At 37.7% G+C, this 14,835-nt stretch overlaps 1 protein-coding gene across 6 annotated transcripts in view; it reads left to right on the forward strand.

Moving 5' to 3' along the window:
- ZNF521 (zinc finger protein 521) overlaps nt 1-14,835 on the forward strand; it is a 228,700-nt gene that overhangs the window by 198,157 nt on the left and 15,708 nt on the right. For all 6 annotated transcript variants that reach the window (XM_072152045.1, XM_072152046.1, XM_072152042.1 and 3 more), the window contains one exon: nt 4,743-4,858. In XM_072152045.1, the coding sequence (XP_072008146.1) occupies nt 4,743-4,858 (116 nt within the window). The remainder of the gene's footprint in view (nt 1-4,742; nt 4,859-14,835) is intronic.

Below are 14,835 nucleotides of genomic sequence, written 5' to 3' on the forward strand. Positions count from 1 at the left end.
CATGTTACATTCAGGATGTGTGTATGTGTGTGTGTATATATATATATATCTCACACACACACACACACACACACACATATAATGTGTTATACATACATACACCCTCTCTCCCTCTCCTTAGACATGGCCTTGTTACAACTCTCTGCAATGATCTATCTCTTACCTTTTTTATCCAATCCATTTAGTTCTATATATGTGTATCCTCTATCCATCTCATATATTTTTGTTCTATCATTTGTCCATCTCGTATCTTTCTTTATCCAACCATTTAACTCGTATATTTATCTCCTATCTTTCTTTATCCAACTATTTAGTTTTTATATTACTCTATCAATCTTTTTTCTTTGAAATCAGTAAGTATATTCCATCTTAACAACACTATAGGAACTGAATTACGAATACAACAATTTATTATCTCATTTTAACACAAAAGTGATGCAAGTGTCACCCTTCATTATGGTTATTATTACCTCTCGAAGTTCGCCAAGGGGAAGAGCTGCTCAAACACTGACATCTAGTGTTTAACCTGGCATTTTCTATTTTAATAGAACCAGAGCAAAGAATAACAAAATCCAGGGAATAAATGAGCTGCAGATTTCATTACGCCTCTGTGTAGGGGGATTGCTGCAGATAAGACAAAGCCTGCCCTCAGCAAACTTCATTTCTGTTTTGTTTTTTTTAATATTTTCCACCTAAGAAAATCCTATTGTGAGCCCAATAGGTGGACAGTCTACATATCCTGCAGTCATAAAGGCAATCGTCTCTGTGTGTAGATGTTCTCAAAAGAATCCTGCAGCTATCTCTAGTGACTACTACACACCCTCCTGAAATTCCTCCTTCTGCATAGGAGTAATGCCTTCAATCCAATATGTCAATTCTTTAATACTGCAGAGGGCTAGAAATCCTTTGGTGAAATCGATTTTTCTATTGACAACACTCGTAATGCTCTAATAAGCTACTGAGGGGCTTATTGTACAGGTTCTGGTGCAGCGCTGCTGTAATGTCTTATGTGATTTTAAATGCTTTATTTTATAGTAAATGCGTTGAGAATTATTACTTGATTTTTGCTGTTGTTATGATGTTTACAGATGCTGCTGCTAAGTTAGCCTGTTTGCTTTTATGGTTTTTCTTCCCTGGCAAATGAATACTAATTTTGTTATTCGTAGTATGTAGTATATATTCTGGGCCCGAACTTCAAACTTCCGGCACTATTATTTAATAATGATAGTGGCTCTAAATAATAATGATGATGTTTTGGAATGAAGGCTATAGCAGAGTAGAGATGGGTGTGTTCCCCGTTTTAAGACCCTTATTTATAAGCCTGCCAAGAATGACTGATAATGAGTGCATCTATTAGCATGGAGTACCAGGCACATAAGTTCAGACAGACCATTGATTTCAATAAGCCCAGTGTAATGCTTTGTTTCACCTGTGGGTGTGCTGCAGCAATATCAGACACTTGCTTTTAAGTTCTTCTACAGATTACTGGTCATCAGTTGGGTCAATGAACCAGAAAATGCCCATGGCAAAAAAAAAATCCCAATAGTGGTTCAGTAGATGGGCCAATCATAAGGCTGCAATTTACTTATATTTATAGGCCTTTAGGGAAAAGTGTGCATTTTAATTAATAGATACAAAATTTTAAGTGAGGAACGCATGGCCTGTGACTATACAACCACTGTGAAATGGCAATTTTACAATTCCAAAGGCACCAGTGTATCTAAGTTTTTAGATAATTTTTAACTTGTGAACAAAGGATTGTTGCAAAGCTGTGTGCCAAATAAGTGCTGAAGCACCAAACTTTTCTACAGGTAGGACATGTACAGCAGAGTAGAGTCTTAAATTTAGCCAGATTTATTATTCAACATCAGCCACTTTGATAAGTTTAAGTCTAGACTGAGAATTGTATTTGTACAAAATCCAGAAGTCACAGATTGTGTTCCCTACTGTGTTCCCTACTGAAGGCAATACAAAAAGTCTGACAGTTCCTTTGACTGTTTTTGATGACTGAAACCTTGCTGTAACCTGTTTATGATACAGAATCCTCTGGCTTGTGGAAGGACATATAGAAGCCCTCCATTGTCCTGGGCTCTAAAAGTGGCATTATCTTGAAACCCTGCCTTTGATGTAGATCTAGGGCACCTGAAGGCCACTCTCAAGCACCATGGGGGCATTTATAACTGATTCTTTGCCAGTTTCTGGTGTAGAAGCACTGAAATAACTATTCTTGCAACTCCACATCATGTGACCTCCACTTGGAGGGTTTTATCCAAAACTACGCCAGGTTCAATCTGGCCTAGTTTTTCCCAGCTGCACAGCCAGCCAATGGATACTTCAAGGGGCCTATCCCTCTTTATGTATCTGCCATGACAAGGGGGTGTGGCATTTATCATACGCTGGTGCACAATCGATTTCCCCAAATTTATCATTATTTATTATCATTACTTAATGATTATTTATCATTAAGGTTGCATAGAACATTAACATGACTATCACACTTAGTTTTTAACCCCCTTACTTTACAGTTTTATCGCTGTTTTAGCTCCTATCATTCAGTGATGGTCCACGGTGTGGGCGGGGACTCTCTAAGCAGGCACTTCATGATTCCTCTGTGCAATGAGATGCAGTGTCCTGACAATGTGCTTAGATTGTCATACTACAGGGTTTATCTACACCTTTTTTTTTAGCATTTGACACAAAGAAAAAGAGAGATGAGACAGATGAGAGATTAGAGATGATGAGATCCATGAGATGGATATATAGCGCAATTACACTCTTAACTCCGTTCCCTCACCTAATCAATTAAACACACAGTCAGTTCTCCTATAGAGATCTTATATGTCTGTAGCCTGTAGAGAAAGTGTCTGCACACTGCTGTTTGCCAGCAGGAAGTGCCTATGTCTGAGTTGGTCTTGTAATGCACGGGTAAGGGGCAGAAGGGAGAGAAGGCAGTGTGCAAATAAGAGAAGCTATTCATGAGAAGAATCCGACCATAGTCAGAAGATTTACGGTCGTATCCAGGGACAACCAAAATTGTAAACACCAGGGCTGATAGAGACGGGTTGGAATTATATCTGTGAAATGCTGTACATGTTTGTTAATAACAGTGAATTAGAGAATGTGTTATTTTGTTATCCTGAGTATATTTAAGAATCTTGTCTTTGTGGAAAATCCCCCTTTAAGCAGGTTGTGTCTCCTCATAATGGGATGAAGTCATACCAATTTTCCTATCAGTGGTTCTAGTCCAACCACAAAATGTAATTAAAATGTATGAATCGCCAAGCAATATCCTAATTTTTTCTAAATTGTAAAGTTAAGACTGGAGTTGGAGTCAAGTGCCAGTATCCATAATCAATCTGCTCACGGCCTGTAACAATACATATTCTACACACAAACTTTTTTTTAGGTCACAGTGCACCAAGCATCCATCAGAAGTCAGCGCTGCCAACCCAAATTCTGCCTCTGGCATATACAATTTAATTATTAATAGCATGTCTCCCAGGTAAACTGTTACACATTCTTAGGGCCTTGTTTTGTAGTCATTAAAATTGAACATGTTTGTATTATTGAAACCCTTGCATTCTCTGTGTAAACCTGGTTGATCTGAATGTGTCCAAAGAGACACCCAGTGATTTCCCATTTTATTCTTCTTGCCCTGGAGTATCTCTACAGGATACAATTTGGTAACTTTTTTTTTTTGTAATTGTTCTCATGTTTACCGATGTAGTTATTTATTGTGCCTTGTCCAAAGAACGTATACATGATCGAGAATTTTAAAAGAACCTACTTCAGTGATCAGTATACAAGTAAACATTTTTCCCAATCTACTACAATGTGCAAACTACTCAACAATTTTCTAATAGTTTTTAGTAAGTGAACCACTACATCAATCTAAAAGCAGAGTTGTCAGGAATAATAAATTGGGACAATTGATCAGTGGTTTCAAAGTTCAGTATGAACTGCTACCTCTGCACCCCTAACAGCTACACATCCCATCTCCTCTGAGGTTACTTCATCTATGAAATACTTACCTGTTTTGGTTGTACTGGCATAAACACAACATCACTTATAAGCCTTAAAGAACTGTTGCAATCACGTACATCAAAAAACTTTGACCTGATAAACTGAACTTCTCCTCCTTTAGACCACTTGGGATTTCGCATACAGTCTGTTGATTCCAGGGAACTTTGTTCCTAGTAGGACAGCACATACGTGTCCTCCTTTACCTACTCTCTTGCTGTGTTACACTATGATTAGCTTTTTAAGAAATTTCTATGTCATATGTCTATGCGTGGCCATTCATTTGTTTTTAAAATCTCCGTCTTTCAAAGAATTCTTTTCATACTATGAGAGATTTGAGATTCACATCCATGTGTTGGATATGGCCTACTTCTTCACGGATTAAGCATATGGACTCTTTTATGGACCCAATTAACTCTTTGAAAAGTATAAAGCAATAAAATCCCATCTGAGAATGGCTATTATGTGAATAAAGCATCCAAACCCTTTGATTTGGCCAGGGTCGTATTGCTGAAGAAGACATCACTTTATGGTGGTACTAGTTTTTAATGCTTCACTGTTCTTGGTGTTAATCTTTCAACTTTACACCATTCATGTCTTTAGTTTATGTACTGTAATCTGGATTACCAAAACAGTTATAGCTACAATATGATTTTACTCTCCATAAAGTGCTAAATTATTATGTGTACACCATATTCACTGGATATTTCTGTCTCTTCTAGTATTCGTCCAAGCAAACAAGCTGCAGCAGCATATTTTCTCGGCTCATGGACAAGAGGACAAGATCTATGACTGCACACAATGCCCACAGAAATTCTTTTTTCAGACTGAGCTGCAGGTAAATGTTTGTCATATGAAGATGAGCAATGCCAACGAATGCCCACAAGTAGTTTATTCTTTCTGGTACCTGTATTTTCACTCTGCCTACATAACAATGAATGGTTTTTGGTTGTGATCTTGTTTACTGGCCTCAATGCCTCTTGATTCCACAACTTCATCAACCATATTTTGTCCATAACAAAAAGTATTTAATACATACAAACTCCAACTTTTTGCACCAAAGAACTGCATAACTAAAAGGTAATTAGTTATGTAGTTCTCTGCCTGACATGCTTTCTGGGGATGGCAACTGACCCTGGTTGGGGCAATTCAGATGACAGTTTTTCATTCTAGCTTCCATTTTGGTGCTTTCCATCCTTGAACCTTTTTTGGCAGACAGAAAGGTGTAGTCTACTTTTGTGTGCATTTCTGTTAATATGTATTATTATGGAGCATTTATTATGCCATATTTAACAGTATTCTGGCATATGTGTCATGAAAAAGTCACAATTCTAGATGTATGGCCAGGAATTGCAACTTTTTCCCCCCTGCGCCATCTTCACACCACATAGGTTTGGCAGGCCGAACAGGTAAGCTCTGGCTCAGCACATTTACTATAGCCTTTATCACAGTTCTACACCAGGTCCTGTCCTGTCATTTGGCACGCGATTGTGCACCAGATATACTGAGAGGCTGGAGCCTCTAAGGGGGAATTTATCATTATGCATTCAATATAATAAGATGTTCTGTCTCATGTACTCGATTGAATACTACACCATGTCCGACCTGGCATTGAATTCCATCATATCTGTCTACAAATAAGTGTACAATGTGCCAAGTTATCATAAATCCCCACCATTGTCGATAGTTTGCCTCTTTCTACGGAAAAGATAGAAATACACTAAACAGAGAGTCTGAATGGAGTCAGAATTTAGGCTTTGGTAATAACAATATTCTGAACTATAATTAGTGCCTGGCATAGAACAATCCTTATAATTATGATCACCTGGAAATAACTAGATTTATTAGATATTGTGATAAAGATGATAGTAATAGATGTCCATTTTTGTGACGGATATGCAATCAATACAAAAACTTCTGTTTTTGACAACTGCTGTTTTTTTCAAGATTTTTATTAAGATAAAGTATCATACAGATGGCCTTAAAACATGTATGCACTCAAAAAACTTTATGTAATCGCCACTTGGCACACTTACATGGTCAAATTATTGGGAATTGACCTATCCTGGTTCCTAGCGAGCCTTGTAGTAAACTAAGTCTTGATAGTCATGGCAAAATCCTATCACTCCTCAAAAAATATTTACTATATAAGGCTGCCTTCACATGATGAATGCCCGACGTACCATAGTATGGCGGGCATACATCGGTGCTGTGGAGAGGAGCAGGGGATGAGAGCAGGTCACCCCCGCCCCTCTCCATAGGACTATACAGCGCACGGCGCCGTATCATGTGGAAAGATAGGACATGTCCTATTTTTCTACGGGCTACGGAGCAGTACGGTGCCGCACGTGTGCTGCACCGTACCACTCCCGTACGGCACCGTGACGCCATAGAAGTGTATGGAAGACATATATGTACGTCCCCCATACAGAAGCGTTTTTAAATACATCAGTAACTACAACGAACATTAAAACTGTGGGAACTAGTTATCAAAGAGACTTGAGCTAGGTAGAATTTTTAACCCAAATTACTTAATGATGTTGCTATTTAGATTATTATTAAATGGAATGTGGAGTAATAGACATTAAAAGCTCTAATAAACATGGCTGAAACTCACCAGTTTAATATTTCTAGGAGGCGCTGTCTAGGTAGTATTGTAGGCCACATAACTGTAACTCCTTTATTAATAGTCTTAGAAATCCCATCGACTACAATTTCAATTAAAACATGATTTAGTCAGTCTCAGATATTTACTGTATATACTGGCGTATAAGACTACTTTTTAACCCCTTAAAATAATGGCTACAGAGGGGGGTCGTCTTATACGCCGGATATACGGGGGCCGCACTGTGTGAGGTGTTTTTTTTCCCCGTCAGCGCGCAGAGAGCCGCTTCCTGGGACCGCCGCGCATGCGCGGCAGTCCGCCTCTCACAGTCATTAGAAGAGGCTTAGTACGCGCTGACGGGGCGGCGCGCTGTATGCTAATGCAGCCGCCCTGTCACAGCGGTCGGCGTCACAGAGCTGGGGGTCACAGGCGGCACTTACAGAAGCATGTCGGATCTTCATTAATATCGCAGCTTACAGTTATGATCACCAGGAACTTGCTCTCTTGTTTGTTTTGCAAAGTTTTAAGCAGACTTTTTTTCATTTGGGAGAGGGGTAGTCTTATACAGTGAGTATATACCAAATTCTATATTTTTAGGGCAGAAGTTGGGGGTCGTCTTATACGCCGGCATATACGGTATATATGTGTAGTCATAAGCTACAATCTTTTTAGGGTATCTTTTTACCTTTACTTCCTATTTAATTTGTCTTCCATTCATCCCAGCTGATACACAGACATTATACACTTTTCTACAGTGAGTTTTTTATGGTCCGGAGGTAATTTGAGGTTATCGATGACACAGAACTTTGTGAACAAGGCTCTATGATGAGTAGAAGTGATGGTTTTATAGCCGGTCTTGGTGTTTTGTGGAGGATTCGATCAGCCAATGTGTCAAAATCTGTAATAAACTGTTATTTTCCCCTCTATTTTTCCTGCAGGGTCCTAGCTATAATAAAAAACGACTGTAGTTGAGTGTGTCGCTTCATTTTTTATTTGCTTTCTGTTATTTTGTTACCCTATATAGCTTAGTCGAATTTTAGGATGTTACTGTTTCACGTTTAGGTTGATTGTAAATTTTCCTTAGCTTGTAGATACATTTAGACGTATGTTCATGGCATTCTTCTACAAAAACATAGCAATTACATTTTAAAATTAATTTTAGATCCTTACTTCTATTGTATGCATTTAGTTATCAATTCTGGTCTTTTTCTTTAACTCTCATGGTTTATGGCATTTAATAACCATTGTGCAATAAACTATTTTGATTTTTTTAGTTGTTATTTTTTATTGCTATTTTATTGTTGATTCAGTAATGATTTCATCTTTAAGATATCACTACTATAATACAGCAATGCTGTCAATGGTGAAGATCATGGAATGTCAAGTAAATAGAAATGTCATTTTATTTTGTGCATAAAGAGTAGTCCATTTGTGTGGAAGAAGTTTAGTAGTCCATGTGTTTTGTGGAAGAAATTTAGTAGTCAGTTTGTGTGGAAGTAGTTGAGTGGTCGGCTCAAGAATGTAGCATATTTCTATTATAACAAGAGTTCATTAAAAAATCTGATTGACATTAATTTTTGTTTTATACCTATTGTAGTTTCCTCAATGGTGCATAAATTGATTGTTTGGCCTTGACCATCATTTTACTCTACACTGGTTCTTTTTGGATGAATCCTCTTGTCACATCACCACTATAGTATGTGCTCTGCCCTGGTCTCTATTTGCTCATCTTCCACCCCTGTCACTGAAACTGTGTGATGAGCTACAGTACATCCCCTACTCAACTCTTCTTCCTTATTTTTTCATACAGCCATGTTTAGTCTGTGGCATACTGACCTTATTTTGGACATATGAACCTTATGGTGGATATATTTCCAAGACCAAAACCTTTGCAGGGACCTGTATTCCCAGTATCATAGTGATCTATGATGCTAGCAGGCCCTGCCATGCTCTGAGACTACTCAGGACATACACTGGCTACAATCCACCTAGTGCAGTATCATTAGCATGGGTCATGGTTGACATCTCCAGAGTTGGGAAGAGAAGTACCAGATAAGAGACTAGAGTTGTAACAACCACAAATGGTGGACATCAAACTGTCCAGAACAGTGTGCAAGAAAAGGGCAACTCACCAAGATTTCTTCACTTAATTCTGGCATTGGTAAACAGACATTAGCCGACATTTATCAAAAGTAGTTCAAACTGTGCACTTGGGTTTGCAGTGTGCGATAGATTAATGAAATGTGATGCACAGTCTTCATGAATCTGGCACTGCTTGCACTGCTCCAGCAGAGTGCACCGACTTTTTTTTGGTGCACCTTTAACATAGCTCGTGCAGCACAATTCTGTCGGACACCTCATGATAAATGTTTTGCAAACTCCAAATAAGCACCGGAACGCCCTTGCGCGAAAGTTCTTATATATGTGTCCATTGTGTCAATTGCCACACACGCCACAGAAGGAAGGGACATTTTGTGAGAAATTGGTCACAGGCAGCACATCTGATTGAAACGGCCCATCCTTCTGTGAAGTGTTTTTATATTCCGACCAAATGCCGGTTTGCCAATGCTAATATAAAGTGAAAAATCTTTATAGTTGAATGTCGCCTTACTTGCATACTGTTCTGAAACTACTGTAATCATGTTTGCATTAGAGGACAGCATTCTTAACAGATATGGCTATTCTGATGTTATCCCATGCTTGGTCCAGTAAATATCTACGACATAAAGGCACACTCTAACAATACTTGAAACAAACCATAAGATCGGTCGATATATATTCGTGTACAAAAAAGATTTGGCAAATTTTAATAAGCCTTAAAAGAAGACACTTGCCACTTCAATGCAGCTGCTTTATGACTACTTTGGGATTGCTCTAGATGCTAATCCCTTGTTGCCCTCACAGTATATAGCATTGTTCATTCTATTGCTTGTTTGAACATCTTCCCTTCAGCAGATTGTGCCATTGGAAGCACATATTGAGAATGGCAAGTGACTTAGAAGCAACAAGAACGTTTTTATTAGTTCAAAATAAAATATTTAATTTCAGCAGTATCCAGATGTAGCCGCACATTTGATAATTTGGACATCTGAATGAAACTGTCGACCGCTGCGTATCTTGAGAAATATTGATTGTCCTCTCTTGATTGAGTTTGTTCAATCAGGCAGCACCAGTCTCAACCTGAACGTACAAGGAATTCACATTGCTATCTTTTATTGGAGTATTTGCAGCTCGGCACAGCGTGTAACATCCTTTCTGCCCTGAAGCTACACCTAGTAGGGCTCCAGAGTTTAGGAGGAAGCAAGCCAGAAAGAGAAGGAGAACGCTGAGTTCCTTCTAAAAGGCTGAAATGTTGCAGGGAAGATGAATTGTGCTTAAAAGCAATGCTTGCGGTGTCGTCATTTAGAACAAGAAAATAAAAGTACGGTCTTAAGCTTCCTTTGAATAGACAGGGTGAAATAATCCTTTAAAACCATGTAATTTTAAACTGCTGCAAAGAGGAAAGCGGGCACTGCCATCACAAGGATTGTGGAAAGGAAGAACATGGACTTTTATTAAGTACGGAACATTTACATTTCTTTAAAAATCATCTGGCCTTGAAATAATGAAATGTTTGATCGTTGAAGCCATGCTTGGGTAGCTGGATGGATATCTGTTTATGTAGTTCTCAGTTTTTATTGAAAATGGTTTGGGTAAAAATAAAAATGAAGACATTTCCTGGTTTTCTATGTAGGATTTTTTATGTAGGATACTATTTTGGGTTGATTTTGCTTTATTTTTAAATACCCTTAGTTGAAATGCATTAAATGTCTTGTAAAAAAAAGAATCTGATACTGTCCCATTTATCTGAATTTATCTCATTTATAGAAAAAAACCTATTCAAAATTTTAGCGCATGTATTTTGTATTTGCTTGTGTTATTATATTGAAACAAGTTTGTTAAAGTAGATGTTTGTAAACTGATGGAACAAAAGTAATACAATAGCATTCCAAAAATATAAGATGGGTCACCTGGATGGGTTTGACCAGTTTCAAACTACCTTGTTTAATCCAAGAGTCAGATTGCAGCAGAATTTCATGGATTGTGTAAACCTCTCACCGCAGCAGAGTGTGGTCTGGAGTGGCTGAAGACCTCTTCTATAGACCTTTGTGTGATTAAAACCATTAGCACACTGCCCTTTCGTCTTATTCTATTTATGCCAAGCAGATTATGGAGCAGGTACTATTGTTGCCTGTGGCTCATGCAGTGTTTTTCTTCTGTCATTGGTGAATGAACATACATCACATGCCAGTGGGACAAGGGCCTCTTATTTGTGGGTGGCAAATGGACATGTTCATCTGCAGGTAGCATAACGGATATAAAAATGCATAGAAAATCCCAAAATGTAGCGGACAAAACAACGTCCATGTTGTCCTATTTACAGCAGAACTGCTAGGGTGTTAGAAATACAAAAACAAAGCTTACTTGGTCTTATTTGATAAATAATCAATAATGATCCATTATTAGATGCAGGATGCAAGCAAATTCTATGTTTGTACAATCTATAAATTGCATTTTCTTGTCTCCCTTAACAAAAGATTCATTATATTTTCCTCAACAACGTTGGCAAGGCATTTGTGAGATTAGCAGTCGACCTTGCCGTCGTGGGTTCAGTTATAATTCATGATGGTTGCTATGGGACTTGCTTATTTTCATGTGGAGTTAACGCATTACTGCAGGGACCTGCTGAGAGCACCCTATATCTTCTATGTCTCGTTTTCACTGTATGCCGTCACACTGTGTGGGGGTATTCTGAAAAAACATTTCATATGCTATTTAGGATTAATGGAAATTAACATACAGTATATATGAAGTCAGTGGCTTTGAAATTGGATGTTATTTGACTTTGTTTTCATATAGAGATGCTTTGGTGACCTTCCGGTTGGCAAGGAAATACATTTTCTTATGTCACATTTTTTAACTTTTGTATAAAGTTTTATATTTTCTCTGTACATTATAAAAGCACTGTCAATTTCAGTTCATTGCCAGTTTCCACATATTTTTATATTAATAATACCATGGAACATTAAAAAATAATTTTTTTAAGAATGTAGAATTTTTTGTTTCCAAAATAGGGTCAGTTATCTGCCTCTACAGTTTATGGCATTACTATTACTGTGCTACGGTTGTATACAGCAAGTGACCATGACCTCTATATAAAGAGAAATTCAGCGCAATTGTGTGCTTGTCCACAGATAAATAGAGGTGCTAAACATAAATCAATAAAAGTATCCAATGTGGGTCATAAGAACGTCAGGTACTATTTCGGTTTTCAGGCCATAAGTAAGAATATTGTGTTGCATCATGTACTTTTGCATTGAAACCTGATTATGAAATGCTGATTATGTAAGTGTTAACCCCCACACTTGAATATGACAACACCTTAAGCCTTCCCCCTAGTGGTGACTTCAGACATACTTTATTCTACCATTTATCTAACACAAACTGAAAAGTCGCTTTCTAAATCTACTGTAGAGATGGTAGACTACAGGGAAATGCGAGTTAGTTGTGTGAAAAAGAAATGTTTTTGTTGCAGCCAATGACCTCACAGAGCAGTATAGTAAATAAATGCTATGTTGAAATAAGTTGATTTGGAAAAAAGATGGCTTATAATTTAGACAGTTTCAAAAAGTTAATGTATAACCTGCAAAATTGGGTTATTAGTAATCTGAAAAGAAAAAAAGAAACGTGAGGAATCTTAGAAGAAAGACCTTTCATGGTCCTTACAGGAAAGGATCACACTGTCTTCTTGATTGAACTTCCAAGTCTGCATTTTTTTTCCACAACACTTCTGGCAACGCTGCAAAAGTTCCTAGCTTAAGTAGGGCAGGGATGACTTTATCTTGGTTCCCCGGACTTTTTAGGTGAAAGATCACTGTGAGATGACACAGCTGAGTAGTTAGGATGAAATCCGGGCTGGTGTTTTATTAATTTTGCACAAAGATAAATCCTGAAATTCTGACAAACTCCATGACAGGTGAAATTCCTTCTCGCAGAATCCGCTCAGCAAGAGGCTGCTCATTTTGTTCTGTTCTGAGGCTGGCAACAGGAGGGCAGCTTTATAATCAGCCCTCAAAGGACCCCCAGCCGCCCCAGAGTCTTGAGCTGATTGAATAACTCCTAGGCCTCTTCCCCTAGGCCTCCATCAGCAGGAGTCCTGTGGAAAGCAATCTCCTGCAGACTGGCACTGAAGTGAGCTTTAAACTACTATTTTCTGCTCTCCAGAGGAGCCTGAAGTACTAAAAGATAGATGGACTGCAGATATTTTATGAGAAACTGTCAGAGGAAGAGCAGGATAAATGTTTTTTTTTTGCCTTAGCTTGTTTGTGTCATGATGTTCCACTGTTTAATATTTCTAATTTTTTTTCTTCCCCCACAAAATGATAAGCAATTAATTAGCTGCTAACCTTTTATTTTTTGTTTTGCACATTTTTCTCCTTTTCTTTGTATTTTAATATTCACATGGAGACCCTTTGCTTAACCACAGTTGCAGCAAATCAGGAACATTTGCACTGAAATATTTATGACAGAATGAAAAATTGGATTCATTTTCTGGCCTCTAGCCGAACTGTCTGCAACTTTGTGCAGCATTATTTAGCATTGCTTATTCCATGTCTTTATATCGGGGCCAGCTTTCTAGACAGGCTCCCCCCTGCTTTCCGAGGGATAATAGTAAAAGAGATCCGTCATACTGTATATAAATAATGCGTTAGGATAGATATTTATAGGGGGAAAAGGCCATTGCTACATCGGCTGTAACTTGATTATTTGAGCGTAAGATTAAACAGTAGGAGATCACTAAAGATATTGGTTGAAGTTAACAAAAGCTGTTTTTCTTTTCTATTGGCAAAGTATTCGCTCTTAAAATTTAGTAACATCATAACAGACTTGGTAGCTGTAAATATGAGGATGTATCTAAAGTATTTTCTAATCCAGCCTGTCATTGATGCTATAAATATATTATATGGCTGGAAAGTTATCGAGGAGTTAATTCTTTTCACAAATTGCTTTAAAAAATATTTTTAAATAAAGAGGGTAATTTATGGCTGAAAGGAAAATGATATCAGAAATCACAACGATTTGTCTGTCCTGTGTTTGCCTTTTAGTTATTGGGTTTATTTTATATGTAGTAATATTTTCCCTGGACCAAAGGTTCTTACCAAAAACGGTATGCTCTACTCTTATCCAAGTTGTATGCCATCCACTTGGATGCCATTCTGATGTGGTCAGTTTCCTGGCATGTTTTTCAAGAAAGTAGCTCAATATTGCCAAAATCAGATATGACAATCTGACACAACTGAGATGACACTAGGACTACTAAAAAGGATGATCAGATATCACTAGGATAGAACTAGAATTCAAATCGGACCAAACACGGATCAAAACCAAATTATATAACCTGACCAAAATCACTCAAGACGACACTCGGTTTGTGGGCAACTGCAAATCTGAAATAGCCTGTGTATAGCTTTAAAAAAATGAATACTTAGAACTATAATTTTTATTTGTTTCAATATGTTCATAAATGTAAAGGGATGTAACACCAGACAGAGGGTGTAGAGTTGAAGCCTACAGGCTTATAATTCTCATTGACACATTTGTTTTCTGCTTACAGTTCGATTGCATCCATTTGTCATATGTTGCAATTAATGACAATACATATCATTGATCAGATATAATTTTTCTCTATTTTTTTTTCCACCACTAAAGTCAAAACAGAGTTGTCCCTTTTTTCTACCCTTCATTTTGTACAATAGAATTAATGGGATGATGGATAGAAAGAGTTATTTGTGACATTTTTATCAATTGAATTGGCTGAAGGTTTATCCATGGGATGTTTGGGGTGGATGGCCAGTGTTGCACACTGTCTTGTGCTGTCTTATGCCATAAAAAAAACAATGTTGTCCATCTTGGTTGTTATTATTATCTTTTTGTTGTCAAGTGACTGCAGACTACAAGTTTACTTCCATTTACGCGTCTGTTATGTATAGGGAAAAAATAATGTGGGCTGCTGCACTGTTTGTTAAACTCTAATAGCTTGGGTCCTAATAGAACCTGCCTAACAAGTGTGAACTGAACCCAATATTATAGGTCCTCTATTATTAATCCTTTAACGTAATACTTTTTATAGCATTGGTAGTACTGCAGTTTGATGCGCCACAAAATAACAA

This window comes from Engystomops pustulosus, chromosome 5, assembly GCF_040894005.1.
Source record: "Engystomops pustulosus chromosome 5, aEngPut4.maternal, whole genome shotgun sequence".
In the NCBI taxonomy this organism is placed as follows: Eukaryota; Metazoa; Chordata; class Amphibia; order Anura; family Leptodactylidae; genus Engystomops; species Engystomops pustulosus.